General features: G+C 38.4%; 1 pseudogene and 3 gene segments (V, D, J or C); all 4 read left to right on the forward strand.

Annotated features, from left to right (window-relative positions):
• LOC115824838 (Ig kappa chain V-III region MOPC 63-like) overlaps nt 1-21,857 on the forward strand; it is a 184,984-nt pseudogene that overhangs the window by 18,642 nt on the left and 144,485 nt on the right.
• LOC115824939 (Ig kappa chain V-V region MOPC 21-like) overlaps nt 9,314-21,857 on the forward strand; it is a 63,189-nt gene continuing 50,645 nt past the window's right edge. Inside the window, 2 exon segments of the V gene segment in view lie at nt 9,314-9,365; nt 9,630-9,914. Of these exon segments, the coding sequence occupies nt 9,314-9,365; nt 9,630-9,914 (337 nt within the window).
• Nucleotides 15,717-16,323, forward strand: LOC115824956 (Ig kappa chain V region K29-213-like). The segment is given in 2 exon segments: nt 15,717-15,771; nt 16,001-16,323. Coding segments are annotated over 2 exon segments (372 nt in total).
• LOC115824948 (Ig kappa chain V region 3381-like) lies at nt 20,014-20,605 on the forward strand. The segment is given in 2 exon segments: nt 20,014-20,068; nt 20,277-20,605. Coding segments are annotated over 2 exon segments (378 nt in total).

A 21,857-nucleotide genomic window follows, 5' to 3' on the forward strand; every position in this document is an offset into this window, starting at 1 on the left:
GGTGTCCACTGATTAAATGCAGTCTTTCTGCACCTTTCTGCACACTTGCAATTCTAGCTGAGCTTTGTATCCAATGGGAAAATAGGAAGATTAGCAAAGTCCAAGCGGGAGAAGAAAAAATCCAAATGTCCAACGAATTCAGAGGTGTCCAAGCTTGGAAAAGGGATCAGAAAAGAGATCCTACCGCACTTTCTCAACTGTCTCCAACCTGACTTCAGTGGGTGGCTCACTATCTAATGTTGGTATCCTCTCGCATTAGCGCAGGGAAACTCCAACAAGGTCCTTTGAGGTCACCTTCAACTCTTTTATGAGTGAAGCAAAAACTGGCCAAATCTTGTGGAAAAAAATGTGAATTTTTGAATAGATGCATTTTCTCGAGGAGCGTGAACTTTTGAATGCACACAGTCGCTCGAGGAGGTGAGAGGGACTTCTGAATATGAATGAATAAATATTATTTATTAAGTAGTTTACAGACTTTCAATATTTATCAATCTAAATATGATAACTATAATAATTATTAGAACAGATGAATTTCACTGGGTTACATGAGCGTTTTAGAATTTAGGCAACATTGCCAAGATTGTTGTTTTTTCAAGTTCACCACTAGCTGGCAAAGCACACTGTCAACATGGTAAATAAAAACTAAATAAAATAAATCTGCGACAATGTCATCTCCACCTGTTGGCATTTTCAATGTCAGCTATCGATCAATAGTTAGCACTAAAACAGAGGAAACTTTATTGGGAAAATTTGAATTGGTTAATCTAATTTTATTCAGTCCCTCAAATTGAGACAAGCATTGAAACAACTTTTAAAGGTTAAGGCAACATGCTGCATGGATCTTTTTAGATTAGTTTAACTTGCATTTTTCAAGTGTATTGATCAATCATTTTAGCTTTGAAATCAGTTCAATTATATCCAGACAACAACAACAAATATATTAGTTTAACCACATGTTTATTAATTAATAGTGTAAGATTTTATTGGAAAATGAAACTGACAGATTCCAGCACTCTAAGTTAAGGCACTGCCTAAACTCATGTTTACTTATGAGACTCTGTCACGCTATGTGAAGGAGGCTGGATACAAGTGCAGGTCACCACTTTCTTTATTTAAACCAAACATAAGAAAAACTTCCAAAAGACTTCCAAAAACAGGTATAGAACTTCAGGCGAACTGGGAACTCCAACGTAACACAGTGAACACGTAACAACGCACGACAAAGAAACAAGAGAACCAAGGAGTATTTATAGCAAACTAAACAAGGCTTAAACGAACTAAGAACAGGTGTAAACAATAACTGAAGTAAAAGGGCTAAACAAGGAAATCAGGGGGCGACACAGGGCTCTATCAAGACAAACACTCTGACCCAGAAACACATGGGTAGGGTTCAGGACAAACAACAATTTCTTCACCTGTCATTTTCATTTTCTGAGAAGTGACCATGCTGCATTACCAGGATCTCCCAGTACCAAGACTAGTTCTCTGGAGTGAATTATACCACATCTTTATTGCATGACGGCAAGATTATAACTTAGAGGCATTCAGTCATTGTCTCACAGATGGTAACTTTGCACCACTGGCTTGTCAGCCAAGCACTGCACCAAATACAAAGTTGTAATGATGACTATAGTGCCCTTTCTCTTTTTAGCAAACTCTGTTCAGTTGCTGTAGATTAACATGAGAGCTGCCTCCGTCATCAGTGAAAGGTTTGTGCACCTTATCTTTCCAGTTTGTTTAAAATGTGAGCCTCTTTAAGGCACCACTGTTTTCTGCTAACCCAATAACCAATTATCTGTGAGATGCACATTTATCACCCAGGCCTGCGCAGGGACATCTGTACACCCACAAACACACAGCAGGGTAGAGATAAGCTTTTTATTTGTCACCTTCTTCAATGTAATATAAGTAAACCGTTTTTATTGAGCATTTGTGTCAGGGAGAAGGGATTAGACCAGCTTCTTGGTGATTCCTGTTTGGCGGTTAAATGAAAATCTGTTTCATGGGAATTATTCATTAATATTCATAATTTTAAAATCTTCTCTTTATTATAGACTGGGATCTCTTGTTCAAGATAATCAAACATAGCTTTTTTTTTTTTTTTTTTTTTTTTGTAAGAAAAATTGCTGTAGACATCAAGTATGGACCATTTCTGTATAATTATCATTAAAGTATGTTATATAATGTACCTAATAACTAGTCTGATATTTTCAAACTTGTGCACCAATTTGTACTGTAATTTCTATGCGTTTTGTTGATAATTAAGATTGTGTTGTGATTTTTTTGTTGTTGTTAGTATGCACATGGATGCTTTGGAAATACCTGGAGAAGGAAGAAACGGGTCTTTGGAATGATGGGAGTTAAAGACAAAAGGCGGAGACTGGTGTTGAAACTAGTGGAGAACTGATCAAGACTCCTCCTTGTCCCTCTGATCAGACAGCATGTTAAGACAGGAGCATTATCAGTGATGAGTGGAGGGCATACAGGAGTGTGCTGAGAAACATACAAACACTACACCAGAAACCATATCAGGTGGTTTGTGGATCCCTGGTCCGGCAGTCATACGCAGCATACTGAAAGAGCTTGGGTGACCATCAAAGGACATATCTGTAGACTGAGAGGAAATCACACAGAGTTCTTGAATGGTCATCCTGGCTTGGTTTTGGTCACCCTGATGGACCACTTGGACGTTTGTTCAAGGACATATGAAAAGCCTTTCCAGTCTGAATCTCATTATTTCTTCCCAACTGTTTTATTTATGTCTGAGTAAAGCTTTTATGTCTAAATATAAGTATCAGTCGTGTTCAGCAGTTCCATTATTCTGAAGGTTGATTTTCAACAAGTGTGAATATTTTTTTTTTTGCTTGTTTCTGCTGCATCTTACTTTGAATTTCATGTGAAAATTTTATATCAGGTAAGTGTGAATATTAGTAACTCATTAATAAATGGTTTATTAAGGCTCCCTTTCAGCAGTTATAAATGTAAGTAACTCACTGGTAAATGGGGATGTGTTTTACACTTTACAATAAGGCTCCTTTTCAGCAGTTATAGATGTTTGTAACTCATAAATAAATGGTCCTAAAAATAAGATGCCAAGAAACATCAAGATGGATGGGGGGAGAATCAACTCAGTGAATAACAGATACCAAGGGTGGTTTAGACAGTCCACAGATATCTGAGAGTGGGACCAGGAATGGGTGAGCAGTAGAACAAGTAAAGGAAGGTTATCAATTGTGTCACATCTTGAATGTTGTCCTAAAGAAGATGCCAACCAACACAAAGCATGAGAATATACCACTTTAATATCCAGTCTGCATAACAGCCTGATAGCATATGTCATATCAGCACCTGTAATAATAATGAGGATGGCTGCTGATAGCATGCTGAAAATGTCAAGGTAAACAATATTACCACAGTCTTAGTGTATGAATCTGGTATCTTGATATGTTAATTTGATATGCCAAACTTTTTGACTATTAAGATATGCTGATGGTGGTTAAATGGTAGTAGCATGTTGACAAATATGTGATGAAGCTGACAGGTATAAATGCTGGCTGATGGAGAAGACAAAGTAAGCTAAGTAACCAATGAGATCGGAATACTTAACAGTACAGATAAATGTGGGATCACTGTTGCCCTTTTTATCTAATGTGTTATAACAGCTTATTAATGATTTATAAAATGTTCACAACCTAATTAATAATCTAATTATAAAGCTTTAATAAACTCTTTATAAGTGTAGTCTTATTGTAAAGTGGTACCGGAATTTTATCAGACAAAGAAATACCATCTCTGTCCAATGGGCAAAGCTCTGAGCATGCACTGATAGAAACACCATTAATATATTATGAGTAAATGAAACCACAGCATTTAAATCCGATAGAACTTTACAAACCTGAAAAACGCCTGTGGAGAGAGAGAGAGAGAGAGAGAGAGCGAGTGAAAGAGAGAGAGAGAGAGAGAGAGACAGAAAGAAAGAGAGAGAGTGGATTTGAATTCTTTAAGTGTAAGGCTCTGTTGATCACTTTTGCAAGGGCACTCTTTTGCTATTCATCAGGAACCGCAGTTCATGAGATAAAAAAAAACAAAGTTTAGGAAAAGCAAACAAACAAAAACAGAACATGTTAGCCATGTGATACCATCAACAAATTATCAAAACATTAAAACATCACTTTGGAAACTTAAACTTGAAACCTAAACCTGATAATCCTGATGGTGCTACAGGAGGCCTACGGTCCAACAGACAGTGAGTTCCCCTTGATCAGAGACTCACACATCAGAACACACACACTCCTGTATAACAACCTACTCTACATCTTTTCATCTCACTTACAAAAACTTGTCAGAGGAGAGATTTTTCTTTCTTTTTAATTTAGAGTTTAGATACAAGCATGGCTGCAAATATTACACGTTACATGTATGAAACCAAAAACCATTCACTCAACACTGTAGTTTATTATAAACCATTCACCCAGCATTGTAGTGTATCATAAGCCAGTCTCTCAACACTGCAGTTCATGTAGGTGCATAACTGTTACACAGGCATTGTATTAACATGAGGACAACTCACGTTAGGTGATAATTTATAACAGTTTGATTTTCTAATGTTCAGCACAGTCCACACTACTGTTAGTATTGATCATTCAGCTTTTCAATGTCCTAAAAACTTTAGAACTTTACAAAAATTAATCTATTAAGATTCATGAGTAATCATATTTCTCTTTTTTGACGTTAGATGTCAGTAGACAACACAATATGACCATAATACTCTGGTCTTATGAAGTGTAGAATGGTTCCACATGTGTGAACATATGAGTGCAGGGTGTCTGCTGTACTCAGGAAGATCATTTCCATAGAGAGAGGACATTTTGCATTGGCAGCACATGCTTGAGTGCTCTGGGAGTGTATATAGCTCTGTGAGATTAAGACTTGATGACTGAGAGCTGCCTGCCCCAGTAACTTAACCCACAGCAAGCATGACTTTCATCACCATCTTCATCTGGACACTTCTGTGTTGTTTCAAAGGTAAAAAGATATTTTTTAGACATTTTAGTTTTTTTAAAGTATTTTATACATATGTACCTCATATATTTATTGGTGTTGTTGTGATGTGCTGCTGTTGTGAAAGTGAGGAGTTTATTTCAGTTAATCAGTCATAATAAACACAGAGTGATAATATGATAGACTGAGTTCCTTGAATAACGGAATGTGATTTTTTTTTTTTTTTTATCTCCCTTGTATCAGAGTCCAGAGGTCAGGTGACTGTGACTCAGACTCCTGTGGTGAAATCTTTTCTTCCAGGAGACTCTGTTACTGTGAGATGTAAGACCAACACAGCCGTTGACTCCTGTAGCAGTTCTCAGGACTGTTTGTCCTGGTACCAACAGAAACCTGGAGAGGCTCCTAAACTGCTGATTTATTATGCAAGCACCCGTGAGTCTGGAGTTCCAGATCGTTTCAGTGGCAGTGGATCTGGGACTGCCTTCACTCTGACCATCAGTAACGTCAAGACTGAAGATGCAGGAGATTGTTACTGTCAGAGTCGACACTGGATCAATAGCAAATATGTGTTCACACAGTGATATAGAGCCGTACAAAAACCTCCCTCAGTCAGACTGCACAGAGACTGCACTGCTGCAGCTGGGACCTACTGCAGGTGCTGAGGGGGAGGATGTGATACAGCACAATCACACACTCTGTGGAGGAGAGGAATCACACTACACTATCTCTAATTACAGTAACAATAATTATACATGTCCCTTAATATATCTGTTATGGGTATGAAAGAAAGTCCCTCTCAGACCAAACATTTACATCATTTTAGTGCTGGTGGCTTTATAAGGAATTCATTTTTTACATTTTGGGACAAAAAAAAGAAGAAGAAGAAGAAGAAGAAGAAGAAGAAGAAGAAGAAGAAGACAACAACAACAACAACAACAACAACAACAACAACAACAACGACAACAACAACACCAAAATAAAGCATTTGTTTTAAATGGACAATGGTTTTAAATGATAACAAAATAAACTCGACTATTAAAACATAACTGAGTCAAAACAATACAATGTCACAATGAAAGCTACACAAGAGTTTTACTCTGCAGGAAAATTAACTCATTTCATCACATTAAAAGGACAAGTTAAGGACCATGGAAAGTCTTTTAAAACCATTCAAGATGACACAGCAGTGTCTTGATGACTTTGGCTCTGAGTCAGTTCTCTGTCTGCCAGTACATCCAGTATCAGATGATCTGTATGGATGATCATCCCAGAGTGGAGTCAGAGTCCCTGCATGTTCCTTATCAGAATCTGCTCCTTTCCTCCTCTCCTCTCATCTCCTCTCCAGATCAGCTCACTCACAACCCTATACAACTGATCAAACTGGAAATGCAGCATTCATTTCACACAACACTAGAAACTTCAATGAGATGTATCAGACCAAGAATATTCTGGACCTTCTCATAGTCATTGTGTGATAGAATCAACTTCTGCTAGCCCAAAGACTCTATTACTACACTGTCCACTTTCTGAATCTGGTTTAAATCAGGACATTCTTATATGACTCAGAAACTCCTTATGAATGCTAATCTTGACAAGTTCATACAAAAACATTTAATCTCAGATTATGAGGTCACACTGTTTGCATTGTAACATCACATGACATCCTGACCCACTGTTTCTCCACACTCTTGCACTGAAGTCCCTCAGCAAAAGGATTTTGGTTACTAGAAGTGAAGAGGAACTTTTGGTGTGTATGTGCATGCAGACACATGTTTGGGCCTAACTTAGCCCTCTCTTTGTTGGGAAGAGCAATGTGTTAAGCAATGTCTTAAATAATACTCTTCAGTAGGACTACTCCATAGGTCTCTTCAAAAGGACTCTTCCATACGACTCCAAGAGTGCTCTTCAATAGGATTGTTCCATAGGACTCTTCAGCAGGTCTCTTCAATAGGACTTTTCCATTGGACTTTTCAACAGGGCTCTTCAATAGGACTCTTTTATAGAACCCTTCTGTAGGACTCTTCAATAGGACTGTTCCATAGGACTCTTCTATAGGACTGTTCCATAGGACTCTTCCATAGGACTGCTAAAACACACAGGGGTCTGCTGGACGCAGCTGTCCTCTGGATGCTCTCCCTACATACACTTACCTAGTTTGTGTGGAGAACAGGGATACATAGTTATGTGGCTTGTTGATTAATTGGGAACAGATGAGATAGGGGAGGTACAGTTGACTTAAATGGCCTTTTTTCCCTGAGTAAAATGCATTTTGCTGTCAGTCTGGGCAGACCAGCTGGAGTTCCCTCCCTGGGTTATGCTTCAAATTGGTGCGCGTGTCGTCTGTGTCAGGGAAGAATACATTTATTTGACCCGAGAAAGATGCGATTTGTTCTATGGTATTATTAGTTTAAGCTACATGGCCGTGACACATTTGAAGAACTGCTGTTTTATTTTGTATTTGCATTTTTTGATGCCATCTTTCAAATCTTGGTGGGCAAACTGCTTATCTGCAATTTGCCAGCTGAACTGGTAAAAGTACTACTGATATGTTGTACTTCCATTTGAAGATAAATTGTTTTAATCTACAAATACTGACCTGCTTGTCTTTTAGTGTAGAATGTTTACGTTGGGTAGACCAGTGATTCCCTCTTCACCTGTGTTCTGTGGGTTGACGTTGTCTGATGGTACAGGACATCTCCTGTTAATATAGGAAAGACTTTTATTAGTATTTCACTTATAACTTTTTATTTGTTAAACTGGGTGCCAGATTTGATTTTTTTTAACCAATTCCATTTACAGTGGACTTCCCATTATGAAGTATACCTCCCATAAATATAGATATATTTCATGTGAAAGAGATGGCTGGCCATTTAGATACCAATGTTGTCACTTTTCTTTTGCTGACGGAATCACGTCAGCCACTGTCTAGGGGTGTTTTACATGCAGACTTTTTTGAGGGTTTCTGGTTACATGCTATTAGAGAAATACACACAATGAAAGAGAATAATAAACATACTGAGACCACAGCTAAACATCGTCTTACGAAAGGTTGCTGATTAGTGTATTGGGTCAAGCACTGTTGTGAAACACGTAATTATTTAAAATATTGTAATGTTCTTTTTTTAATTAAAAAAAAAGGTTTTGTTAGTGGATAGTCCTTGTAAGTTTTCCAAATTTAACACTAGGTGTCAGTAGATAAGGCAATATGACCATAATACTCTGGCCCATAAAGTGTAGAATGCATGGTTCCAGCGGATCCTTAAAAGGTCTTAAAATGCATTGAATTCATTAATTCAAAAATAAGGCCTTAATTAGTATTAAAATGTCTTAAATCATGGTTTCAAAAGTCTTAAAAATGCTATGACATGAGAAATCAAATTCATGATTTGTGTTTTAAATATTTGTCGTAGATTAACTATACAGCCTGTATGAGCTGATATTATTGACCTGATCTCAAATGCACTCGTTGTAAAGCAGCGGGCTTATCATTAACACACAGAGGTGTAAGAACGCACAGAATGCCTGTTGGCTGCTCAGTGATGTGTCCAGACCTTGAATAATATGAATGTTGTGTATTTTGAATAGCCACTATAACATTTCAACACTCTCTCACTCACTCATTATATAAGCCGCTTATCCTAATCAGGGTCGCGGGGCACTGATAGGGCAAAAGGCCACCCTAACATTTCAGCAGTGGTGCAGTATTTCTCAGATTGATAAAGTCATATAAAAGATTGACTAACTGATGGCAACTCATTTTCGAGGACTTTCCATTTTTCCTCAAAGGGATGGTCATGAATTGGTTCATTTCCACTGCTTTTATCAATGAGACAGGGAGGTAATCTTTACTGGATGGCATCAAGCCATTAAAATGCGAATGAAAATCTGACCGCACATGGGGAAAAAAAAAGATTTTATTGTACAAGTTTTTGTCGGATCTGTTAAGAGCCTATGCAATTTAGTTACGGCACACAAAACACACTAATATTTTAAGCTTAAGTATGAAGAATACACTTTATTTTTATTTTAGTTGTAAAGTTGGTGTTACATTTCATTCAAAGTGGCATTAAAAAAGTCTAAAAAAGAATTTATTCTAACTTGTCCTAAGCTGTAGGAACACTTGTAGAATAGTTAGACGTGTGAACATATGAGTGCAGGGTGTCTGCTGTACTCAGGAAGATCATTTCCATAGAGAGAGGACACTTTGCATTGACAGCACATGCTTGAGTGCTCTGGGAGTGTTTATAGCCCTGTGACTTTAAGACTTGATGACAGAGAGCTGCCTGCCCCAGTAACTTAACCCACAGCAAGCATGACTTTCATCACCATCTTCATCTGGACACTGACCTGCTGCTGTTTTAAAGGTGAGAAAGATATGAAATCTATTCACAGTCTGTATGACTGACATAATAAACATACAAAGACAAGAAGCTACACTCTTATCACCCTTATGCATAATGTATTTAATAAACATTTATTCCTTTGCATTTAACTTCAAAACCAAGAGGTCAGAGACATGTGAACATACTCAAAATTAAGGTTAAATTTTGTAATCTTTAAAATAAGTATAATCATTAGAAATGTCCATTTGTAATATACTTTTCTTTTTCATGATATTCACCTTTCAGAGTCCAGAGGTCAGGTGACTGTGACTCAGACTCCTGCAGTGAAATCTGCTCATCCAGGAAACACAGTCACTATCAACTGTAAAACCAGCTCTAGAGTGTATGGTGGTGCTACTCTAGCCTGGTACCAACACAAACCTGGAGAGGCTCCTAAACTCCTGATTTATTCTGCAAGCTACCGACAGTCTGGAGTTCCAGATCGTTTCAGTGGCAGTGGATCTGGGACTGACTTCACTCTGACCATCAGTAACATCCAGACTGAAGATGCAGGAGATTATTACTGTCAGAGTTACCATGCTATCAGTGGCAAAGATGTGTTCACACAGTGATATAGAGCCGTACAAAAACCTCCCTCAGTCAGACTGCACAGAGACTGCACTGCTGCAGCTGGGACCTACTGCATGTGCTGAGGAAGAGGATGTGATACAGCACAATCACACACTCTGTGGAGGAGAGGAATCACACTACACTAACTCTAATTCCAATAATATTGATTACAAACATCCATCAAAAAATATCTGTTATGAAGATTAATTCACAGCACATTCTTTATTAAACATACTTATAGAGTCATCCTCATACCAACCATTTTAATCTTTCTGATGACTGTGTAAAAGTCGATGTGTTAATTTATAAAACAGGGCTCTTGTCACTCCCTGGTTCTCTTACCCCCTCTACTGTTTTGAGTTATGTTCTTTCTTCAGTCACTTCTTTTTTTTTCCTTGATTCAGTTATTCAATGGATTCACCTGTGTTTGTAAATCAAGCCTGGTTCTCTCTTTTTTAAATATCTCTTTGCTTTCTGTGCTGAGGTTACTCTTTGACCTGATGTACCTGAATAAGTCGTTGAGTGACTTTGAATCCTGCCTTGTTCTTATTTTCGTGTTCCTGTGTCTCTGTTTTGTGGTGTGTCCTTTGTTCAGTGGAAGCTGGTAACTTACACATCCACCCAGTTCCCCAGTTTGTGACAGAAGACTTCACCCAAATTATTAAAGCAACAAACCAGCCCCAGCTCATGGAGCCCTGTTTTTCTCCTGTGGTGGAACCTGAGAGGTATGATGGGTCTCCTCCGAATTGCTGAGAGTTTCTCTCCCAATGCTGCTGGTACTTCACACAAGAGATCCATGCTGACACAACCTGGGTGACAGTGATAATTTCCCTTTTGAAATGTCAGACATTTTGCAACACTTTGCCTTCCATAAACCTATGACAAGTTTATCTCCCTGTTTCCATCCACCTATGAATCTTCTGCTAGATGGCACAGCAGGTGAGATGGAGTGGCAGAAGTGTGTCACCTCAGAGGAGCAGGTCATCTGTGATCTCTTATGTAGACAGTAGTCATCTGTGATCTGTTATGTAGACAGTAGTCTTCTGTGATCTGTTATGTAGACAGTAGTCGTCTCTGACTGAACAGTCAACATTCAGCACACTGACAATGAAATTTTTACTAATACAGAAATACACTTATACCTTTTTAATAATACAGTAAAGTCATAAGATGTTTCACATTCAAACACCAAACTAAAAACGTAAACCACTCACACCTGTCCCAGTCTCAGGGGGTTTAGGGCTGTGTGAGTGGGTGCTGTGGGGGTGAAAGTCAGATTTGCATGTGCAGGGCGACACCCACACTCCCAGAATAGAGCAGCACTGTGGCCAGATGTTCCCCCGTCCCCAGGGGGCTAGAGTGAGTTTACAGATCATTACTTTAGTATCAGTGTCATCATGAAGACCAAACCTGGACCAGACGATCAACATCTGAGTCAGACTAACACACAATCAATATCTCATGCAAACACACACACTCACAGACTGTGTTTTAATAGATCTGTGTAAATAGAAAATAGTAAAATTACTATTCATAGATTTATGATGAACTAAGAATGAAGTATTTTTTTAATTTTACAAAAAAGTTCATTAAAATATCATTTATAAATAAATCAGTTTAATATTTTGTTTGTTTATTTGTGTAGTTATTTATTTAGTGGATCAGTTTCCGGTCATTATTGTTAATATGTGTCAATATCATACAGCTCTATGAGAGGAATTAATATGTTTGACTCTAGTATGAAATGTGTGCTGAAGTATATGTAGATTCCTAAGAGTTGAGTCTGATTAAAAAGCTGCATATTTAAGGGAAATGTTTACTGTGTCACACTTGTAACAATAAAGCTGCTTCCTTGGACGTATGATGCCCTGTACATTTATGGATAACAGTAATGATTTAGTGTGTGACTTTGGTAAAGAGAATTATGTTTAATAAAGACAGACACACAGAGAGGGGAATGGCTGTGATTGAAAAACTCTTTATTTTCATCATGAATAAAACAGAACAAGAGTTAAGCAGTAAAGCACACACATACAGTGGACATGAATGAATTTGATATGAAACACAACAATATCACATGGAAGATGCTCTGATGACAACTCAAGCTGCTGGAAGGACTCACACACAGGGTCAAACCCAGCACAAAGCCAGTCTCATACACTCAGAAACAAGAGGGAGAGGAGGTGTGTATGTGTGTGTGTGTGTGTGTGTGTGTGTGTGTGTGTGTGTGTGTGTGTGTGTGTGTTCTCACTACTCAGAACACTGATCTTTACTCAGTGTCTGGGTCACTGCAGACTGGGAGCCCTGTGTGGCCTCACAGGTCACTGACATCTTACTCCACTGCTCCTCCTGGAGGGTGAGGGTGCTGCTCCAGCTGTAGAGACCATCCTTCTGTAAAACCCCAGGGCTGGAGCTCACCCCTGAACTCCAACTCTTACCATCCACCTTCCAGTTCAGCTTCCAGTCTGAGGGGAAGCCCTTGTTGGCCAGACACATGAGTGTGGCTTTCCCCTGCTGCAGCTCCACACTGGAGGGGGGCAGGACGGTGAGGGTGGGCCGGGTGTCACCTAGGAGACAGATGAGAAATCACAGCTGTCATTGGGTGGAGAGAGAGCTGACATGTGTCCATCAATCAGTAGAGGGACACAGCAGTATGAGACATGATTAGTCTCCATCTCACATTCATATGTGTGTGATTTTCTTCTTTAAACACACACTTTATCTGTGCTTCAAAAACAGACAGGCTCTGCCTCTTTCACTTCCCTTATCTCTGACTCACAGAGCACAACCAAGATCAGCAGAGCGTTGAAAGACAGTTACAGTCATTTTATAAATAACTGTTTATTCAAAAACATAGTTTCATGTGAAAGTAAAATGCATTTACAGAATTTTTTTGTTTCTGTTCTTTTCGAGTCGTTGAAGAAAAAATGTTTTTAAAAGTTCCCTCACACAATCTGTTTTAAAATATTTCAAATGTAAACACATATCGTGTTAAAAGTGAAGTTTGCTAATCGTGAGGTTTCTTGGTGAAAACTAGTTGGATGAGTCTGAGCTTTGAAGACATTGTGTTGTAATGAAAACCAAGACATTTTCTAAGATAAAAATGAATTATAACTAATGTTTATCTATTAGTTTTAAATCTCACAAGAACTGAAACAGAAATCTACAATGTATATTTTATATTGGTAATGGAATTCGTGGATTATTATTAAACATTACATGTCAATGCCAAGTTGATGTCAAAATGTAAACCAGCCTAACAAACTGCATCTCTCTGCCCTTTTCTCTGTTTACAAATGATGTTTTTTTATGAAGTGTTACATTTTGCTTTTGGTCAATATTTTGCAGTTATGTCTGTATTTTTTATTCAGAACTTCAACATTACTATTGATCAACACCCCAGTTCTTATCAAACAACTTCTTGATGAAACTGTATATCAAACATTCGAAATATTTTGGCTTAGTTTTCAATTATTTTTCATTTTGAAAAGTAAAAAGTTGAGAAATACAAAGATTGTTATTCTAACAGCCCACACTGTCATTGCATAAAGACTAAATAAGAATAAAACTTTATACTACATAAACTGTCATTTATAAACTACACAGAGTTACTACACTTTATTTTAATCTGGATTTAAAATGTTTTCATAAAGAGGAGAGACTTTTACTTACGTCCAACTGACACTTTGGTGCCTCCACCAAAAGTCCACCACAGTGATACAAACTGGTTAAGTGGCCGTACAAAAACCTCCTGCTCTAATGACTCTGATCTCTCTGTGCTTTACAGCACATTGTTTCACACTGTTCACATTATTACTCATCAGTCTACCAACACTCATCAATCAACCCATTAACTCATTAGTATTCCAACATTTACAAACGTTTTGTTATAATTTTGTGTTTCTAGAAACATCAAGCTGACTATCGGTTTACTCAGAAACAAGTCCATGATTAAAGAATCATTTCCCCCACAGACACTCATCTGTCACATGGGAACTAATTGCACATCATTTCCGAAAACAATTGATAGATTTGATATTTAATAAAGATAAAATACATCTGGATACTCACTGCCAACATCCAGTTTGGTTGCTCCACTACTGAATCACAGAACACAAACCCTCTAATGCAGAAACAGATGGAGTTAGAGTTGAACAATTACAGACCTAAGCATTACACATTGCCCTCTACTGGACAATGTGGGAACTTCAGATAGTGTAGTTTCTCTCTGTGACTTGTCGGTATGTGTGTTCCACAGGTTTCCTCATCCTCCATAAACTCACACTGACCACTTCAAGTCCCTCAGGCCAGCTGCAGCTGCTCTATTTCAGCACAGGGAGTTTCAGCACCACAGACCTGAAGGTGTCTGCAGGAGCCTGGTCAGAGTCCAGAACAGAACAAATGAGGTCCAGGTGAAGCTGATCAGGGAGAACACTCCTGAGCTCAGACAAACCACATCACTGCTCTTCACACAGCTCAGAGACCCAGATGAACACACACATTCTCTCACATTCCTCCTCTCATTTACACACACACACACACACACACACACACACACACACACACACACACACACAGCTCATTAATCCAGTTTTGTAGATGTGAGAGACACAGAGGAAAAATCTTTCTAAATAATTCAAAACTAAAGTCAGACTTTAAAGGCCAGATATACTATAGAGATAGAGACTCCATTCAGTTAATTAATGAGTTATAAATTGAGAGTTCTACTGAAGAAAAAGCTATTTAGGATTTTTTTCATTGAATTTGTTGATAATTTTTTTATGTTTTATTTCTTTTATTGTCATATTTTCTTTATTTTGATAATTTGACTTTTATTTATTGACTAATTTTCTTTTTTATTTGTCTTCTATCTGTCTCTGTGTTTCATTGTACTTACTGTGCTCTGTTGAGTCAGTCAGATGTTTTGAGAGCAAATAATTTTTCCCTTTTATTTTTTGCAGTGTTGTATCTGACAATGTTCATGTACTGAGTACTGACCCATAATGAACTGCATATTGAGTATTTAACAGTAAAAATCATAAGTTCAGTATCGAGCAGTAATGCATTACTCTGACATTAGACATGAAAACATAATATGATGTTTATTTTATTTCCTCCGTAATTATCAAGTCTTTTATTGCAATGTTTTAATTATTTTATTTTTAAAATATTTGTGCACTTATATGTGTGTGAGTTTCAGTGTATTAATTTTCCTTCATTGATTCAGTGAGATGGTATGGAAGGTAGGTGATGGTGGTGTGTGTGTGTGTGTGTGTGTGTGTGTGTGTGTTTTGTTGCTGTTGTTGTGGCTGTTGTTGTTTTCTTTATTTGAGTAATACATACTATTATGCTGACTTAAACAAAAAAACCTTTTCTAAGTTTTCTCCTTCATTGTCGAAGATAATGTGTAGTGTGTGTTAACTTTTCTTATATCATTCTTAAGTACACATCTCTGCCAAAATAGAAAATCCAGACAATGACCTTTTAACATGAAATGTATACAAGTCCTGGTCATTATTACAGTATGTGGGTTTAGTCTAAAACAGAGACAGTCAGACACACTGTAAGCAAAGACTGTATAAGTAAACTGTAAACATTGTCATCAAATAAAACTCTGCGCTGTCAGGAAGATAATTTCATTTCATAAAGAGAGAGGACACTTTGCATTGGCAGCACATGCTTGAGTGCTCTGGGAGTGTTTATAGCCCTGTGAGTTTAAGACTTGATGACTGAGAGCTGCCTGTCCCAGTAACCTAACCCACAGCAAGCATGACTTTCATCACCATCTTCATCTGGACACTTTTGTGTTGTATAAAAGGTAAAAAGAAATTTGTTTCATAGGCATTTTTTTTATTTATTTCAGTGTTTTATACATATATACTTCACATATTTGCTTGTGTTGTTGTGATGTGTTGTTGTTGTAAAAGTGAGAAGTATGTGACCTGTTTGTACAGGAAATCGATCATAATTAACACAGAGTGATAATAAGATCGATTAAGTTGCTTGAATAATGTAACATAATTTTGTTCTCATCTTTCTTATTTCAGAGTCCAGAGGTCAGGTGACTGTGACTCAGACTCCTGTAGGGAAATCTGCTCTTCTAGGAGACACAGTCACTATCAACTGTAAAACCAGCTCTGCAGTGTACAATGGTAATCGTCTAGCCTGGTACCAACAAAAACCTGGGGAGGCTCCTAAACTCCTGATTTATTATGCAAGCACCCGTCAGTCTGGAGTTCCAGATCGTTTCAGTGGCAGTGGATCTGGGACTGACTTCACTCTGACCATCAGTAACATCCAGACTGAAGATGCAGGAGATTATTACTGTCAGAGTGAACATTATATCAGTGGCTATGTGTTCACACAGTGATATAGAGCCGTACAAAAACCTCCCTCAGTCAGACTGCACAGAGACTGCACTGCTGCAGCTGGGACCTACTGCAGGTGCTGAGGGGGAGGATGTGATACAGCACAATGACATAAAGATGTCATGACTTTTCATTAACATGAACACACACCCTTGTGTGTAACGGAACTATCAGCAGACTCAGATCTCTCAATCTAAACATCCTGAGTGTCAACATCAGTGTCCATCTGTGAGGAATTCACTTCATCTACAAAATGCAGAGGACAAACCTGATCATAAGCACAAGTCCTTTAAGTTTGTCTCATTCTATCAAGTCTTTTTCATACATCAAAACTAAAGAATGGACACACACAGGCCATTAACCGCCGTCTGATTCATGGATTTTCCTTAGAAATTCAACAGGCACATTTCTCCATATATAAAAGTACCATAGAAACCTTGGGAATCTGCCTGGTTGTTTTAGACAATGTGTGAAAGATTCTCTCAGCCCAAATGTCTCAACCTCAGAAAACTGCAGTTTCATCTAGTTTGTTGGCCTTGTTTAGGGTCTGTAACAGATATATGTGTCTGATTAAATATGTTATTCTCTTCTCTGTTTGCGAGGGGAAAAAATCTCTTGGTTTTAAAGACCTAATGAAAACAGTCAGCCTGTAACATAGCTGGATTTTTCATTATGCTCCTGTGACTAATTCAAACCAACACACTGTTCTCTGTATTAGATTCCCAAAGGGCTTCCCTGCCTGAGTGTTTTGACCCTGGAAACAGGCCTGGGACACACATAGCAGTATGCACATGTATAGAAAAAAAATTAAATCCAAAGACAAACACACACGAAGACAACACCCAGACACTTTAACATACTGTACAATGTCTACATCCTTTGATGTAACAGCTCAAGGGTTACAGTTAACACTTCCTAAAGGGATTTTCCTCAGAAATTCAACAAGCACCACTTCATGACAGATTCAGATCTCTTCACTGTTTGCTGAAAATATGTACTGCTTTTAACGACCCAATGAAACAGTCAGATTGTAATATAGCTGTATTTTTTATTATGTACCAATGACTAATTCAAATGAATGTATTGTACTTTGTATTAGATTCCTGAACCACATTCCCATAATCAGGTGACTCATGACCAGCTGTGTGAGGAGTGTGTGGATTACCAGATCATGGACAGACCCTCACTCAGACAGTCGTCCACCTTCATCTGACTTGATAGCAGTGGACGTTGAGATAAGGCTCCTCTGAGTCCCTTCACCACACAAAGGGACCTGACAACCAACTTAATGCCAACACAACCACTCACTCTCCCCCTGTCTCCCATTCATCACAGCCTGCTTAGCTGACATTGCCTCCTGGATGTCTGCTAAGCACCTCAAACTGAACCTGGAGAAAACTGAGCTTCTGTTCTTTCCTGCAAAGAACTCCCCAACGATCGACACTGCAATCACCCTCGAGGGATCTGTGGTGTTCCCCACCACAGCAGCCAAAAACCTAGGCGTAACCCTGGACAACAAGCTAACCTACTCCGGTCACATCGCGGCAATCACTCGATCCTACAGATTCTCCCTATACAACATCAGGAGAATCCGACCATTCCTCACACTACAGGCGACCCAGCTCCTGGTCCAAGCGCTTGTCATCTCCTGCCTGGACTACTGCAACGTCCTACTGGCTGGCTTGCCAACCTGCGCCATCAGGCCGCTCCAGCTCGTGCAGAATGCCGCTGCACGCCTGGTCTTCAACCTCCCTAAGCACTCTCATGTCACTCCACTCCTTACTGCGCTCCACTGGCTTCCGGTAGCTGCCCGCATCCAATTCAAGACACTGGTACTAGCCTACCAGGCAACAAGAGGCTCCGCCCCATCATACATTCAGTCCCTAATAACTCTGTATACCCCTACTAGAACCCTCCGCTCTACGGCCTCTTGTCAGCTGACGGTCCCCTCACTTCGGGAACCCGGCAGCCGCTCCTCCCGACCACGCCTCTTCTCTGCCATTGCCCCGAGGTGGTGGAACGACCTCCCTCATACAGTTAGGACTGCGGAATCTCTTACCATCTTCTGCAAGAGACTGAAAACCCACCTCTTCAGAACCCACCTTTCCCCCTAAGCCTAACCCCCTACCCTTCCTTAAAAAAAAAAAAAAAAACCCTTGTCTTGTATCTATGTTTGTCTAAGAATTCCAGGGTGCAATATGAAGGAGTAAATTGACGCTCAGTCTTTTTAGCGATGTCTGCTTATGAGGTATTAAGAATCTGACTGATGCACTGATTGTAAGTCGCTTTGGCTAAAAGCGTCTGCTAAATGCTAAATTGTAAATTGTAAATTGTAATTCATTCATATAGGTGACTGAACTCATCTGTCACAGCCACATAAAGCAGTGACCATCCATGTTACCATAGCAATGAAGATTTAAAACAGATGGACTACAGCAGTGATCCTCAACTCCAGTCCTGGAGCCCCACTGTCTTGCATGTCTTTGTATTAACTCAGGACTGACAGACCTGATTCCACTGATCAATTAATCATCAAGCCCTTGATCAGCCCACTTAACTGTGATAATGAAGAGTTAAAACAAAGATGTGCAGGACAGTGGCCCCCCAGGACTGGAGATAAGAATCACTGAACTAGAGAGATAGAGACTTCACTTCATGAGTTAATGAGTTAAAAATAGAGTTTTTTTATTATTGAATTTGTTGATGATGCATCACTTTTTTATGTTTTATTGCTTTTAGTGTCTTATATTTTCTTTATGTTGATAATTTGACTTTTATTGATTGACTAATTTTCTTTTTTGTTTTTTCATCTATCTGTCTCTGAGTTTCATTGTATTTATTGTGCTCTGTTGAGTCAGTCAGAGGTTTTGAGAGCAAATAATTTTTCCTTTTTTATTTTTTGCAGTGTTGTGTTTGACAATGTTCATGTACTGAGTATTGAATCATGATGAACTGCATATTGAATATTTAACAGTAATAAATCATAAGTATTGAGTATTGAGCAGTAATGTGTTACTCTGACATTAGACATGAAAACATAATATGATGTTTATTTTATTTCCTCCATTATTATCGAGTCTTTTATTGTAATGTTTTAATTATTTTATTTTTAAAATATTTCTGCATTTGTATGTGTGTGAGTTTCAATAAATTAATTTTGCTGAGTCGATTCAGTGAGATAGTATGGAAGGTAGGTGATGGTGGTGTGTGTGTGTGTGTGTGTGTGTGTCTTTTATTGTTGCTGTTGATGTTGTTTTCTTTGTTTGAGTAGACATACTATTATGCTGACTGAAACAAAAAAACCTTTTCTCCTTCATTATTGTAGATAATGTGTAGTGTCTGCGACCTTTTTTGTTATTAAATTCTTACAGACACATCTCTGACAAAATAGAAAATCAAAGAAAAAAATGACATCAGATTTCAGTATGAAATATTTAAAGGATCATAGTCATTATTACGGTATTTGCATTTAGTCTAGATCAGAGAAAGTCATACTCGTTGTAGGTAAACCCTGAATCAGTAAACTGTAAGTATTGAGATCTCTTTACTCTGTGCGGTAAGGAAGATGATTTCCATAGAGAGAGGACACTTTGCATTGGCAGCACATGCTTGAGTGCTCTTGGAGTGTTTATAGCCCTGTGAGTTTAAGACTTGATGACTGAGAGCTCCCTGCCCCAGTAACTTAACCCACAGCAAGCATGACTTTCATCACCATCTTCATCTGGACACTTTTGTGTTGTTTTAAAGGTAATAGAAATTTACTTCACTGGAATTTTGTAGTAAGTTTCAAAGTACTTATATATATATATATATATATATATATATGTGTGTGTGTGTGTGTGTGTGTGTGTGTGTGTGTGTGTGTGTGCGTGTGTGTCTATTTGTGTGGTTATTTACATTATTGTGTTTGGATTTAAGAAATTTGGATATAATCATCTTTGGATGTGCATTTCAGGATCCAGTGGTAAGGTCACAGTGACTCAGACTCCTGCCGTGAAAGCAGCTCTTCCAGGAGATACTGTTATAATCAGCTGTAAAACCAGTACTACACCATACTGCAGCACACCCTGTTTGTCTTGGTACCAACAGAAACCTGGAGAGGCTCCTAAACTCCTGATTTATTATACAAGTACCCGTCAGTCTGGAGTTCCAGATCATTTCAGTGGCAGTGGATCTGGGACTGACTTCACTCTGACCATCAGTAACATCCAGACTGAAGATGCAGGAGATTATTACTGTCAGAGTTTCCATTACCCAGGCAGCACTCGTCTGTTCACACAGTGATATAGAGCCGTACAAAAACCTCCCTCAGTCAGACTGCACAGAGCCTGCACTGCTGCAGCTGGGACCTACTGCAGGTGCTGAGGGGGAGGATGTGATACAGCACAATCACACACTCTGTGGAGGAGAGGAATCACACTACACTAACTCTAATTACAATAACAATAACAATGAATGTCCATTAAAAATAGCTGTTTTGGAAATCAGAGTACATTATAATATTTATAATCTCAGTCCTTAGGCCAATTGCTTTAATACTTTTAATAATGAATACAATATAATAAATCAACCAAATGTTTATGTAACAGTAAAATAAGCTAACAGCCCACATGTGAGGACACAGCACTTAAGACAGTGAGACTGAAGACTTACAGACCTTCACCAGGGAATCATCCAAGGACTTTCACATTTGTTAAAGGTCTACATGTGCACAGGAACTTCAGAAATTTGGCCAAAATAATATTTTCCCCTAAGATGCCTTGAGGATTTTCATATTCCAAACAGAGAACAATGTGTCTTCCAAATTTAAGATCTGTTTTTTTCTCATGTTTAGTCGTGTGTGTTTGAACCATGGGTGGGGTTATCCGGTCAGTCACTCTATCAGAACAGTAAAGACCTGGCAGGACTAATTGACTCTGCACTACATAAAAGCAACAGAAAGCCAAAAAAAGATCAGTGAAAGTTCGTATTCTTAAACACTTAAAATATTGGGGGAAAATCATTTAAAAAGGATGGTTGGATTAAATGAGAGACTTGTGCATAAATTATAATTTAAAACAAAAAAGATTTCTGAGGTCAGCCCAGACATTAACACCTTTGTTCCAGTAATTTCATCATATTATTTATCCTGGTGAGTTAAAAATCCTTAAAAAATGCCTTGTGAATTTTGATATTCTTCACAGATAAAAATGTGTCCTTCAGGTTTGAGATCTGTTGTGTCCTCGTGTTTGTTTGTGTTTGTTTGAACCATGTGAGTGGTTATCAGATCAGTTACTGAGTCAGAACAGTAGAGATCTGGCTGAAGGAACTGACTGAATACGACATTAAATTAACAGATCAATGAAAGTCAGTGTTTTTAAACACTCAAAATGTAAAAAAGAGAGATTTTTTAATATATTGCAACAGAAAACAACAAAAAGATTTGTGAGGTCTTCCCAGGACTGTAGTCCATCAAGCTGTAAGAATTACACACCAAGTTTCTGACTTTCTCTCTGTAAAACTTCCTGGAGTTTATCAATGTCAATTTCAGTGGAAT

Source organism: Chanos chanos, chromosome 12, assembly GCF_902362185.1.
Source record: "Chanos chanos chromosome 12, fChaCha1.1, whole genome shotgun sequence".
NCBI classification, from domain to species: Eukaryota; Metazoa; Chordata; class Actinopteri; order Gonorynchiformes; family Chanidae; genus Chanos; species Chanos chanos.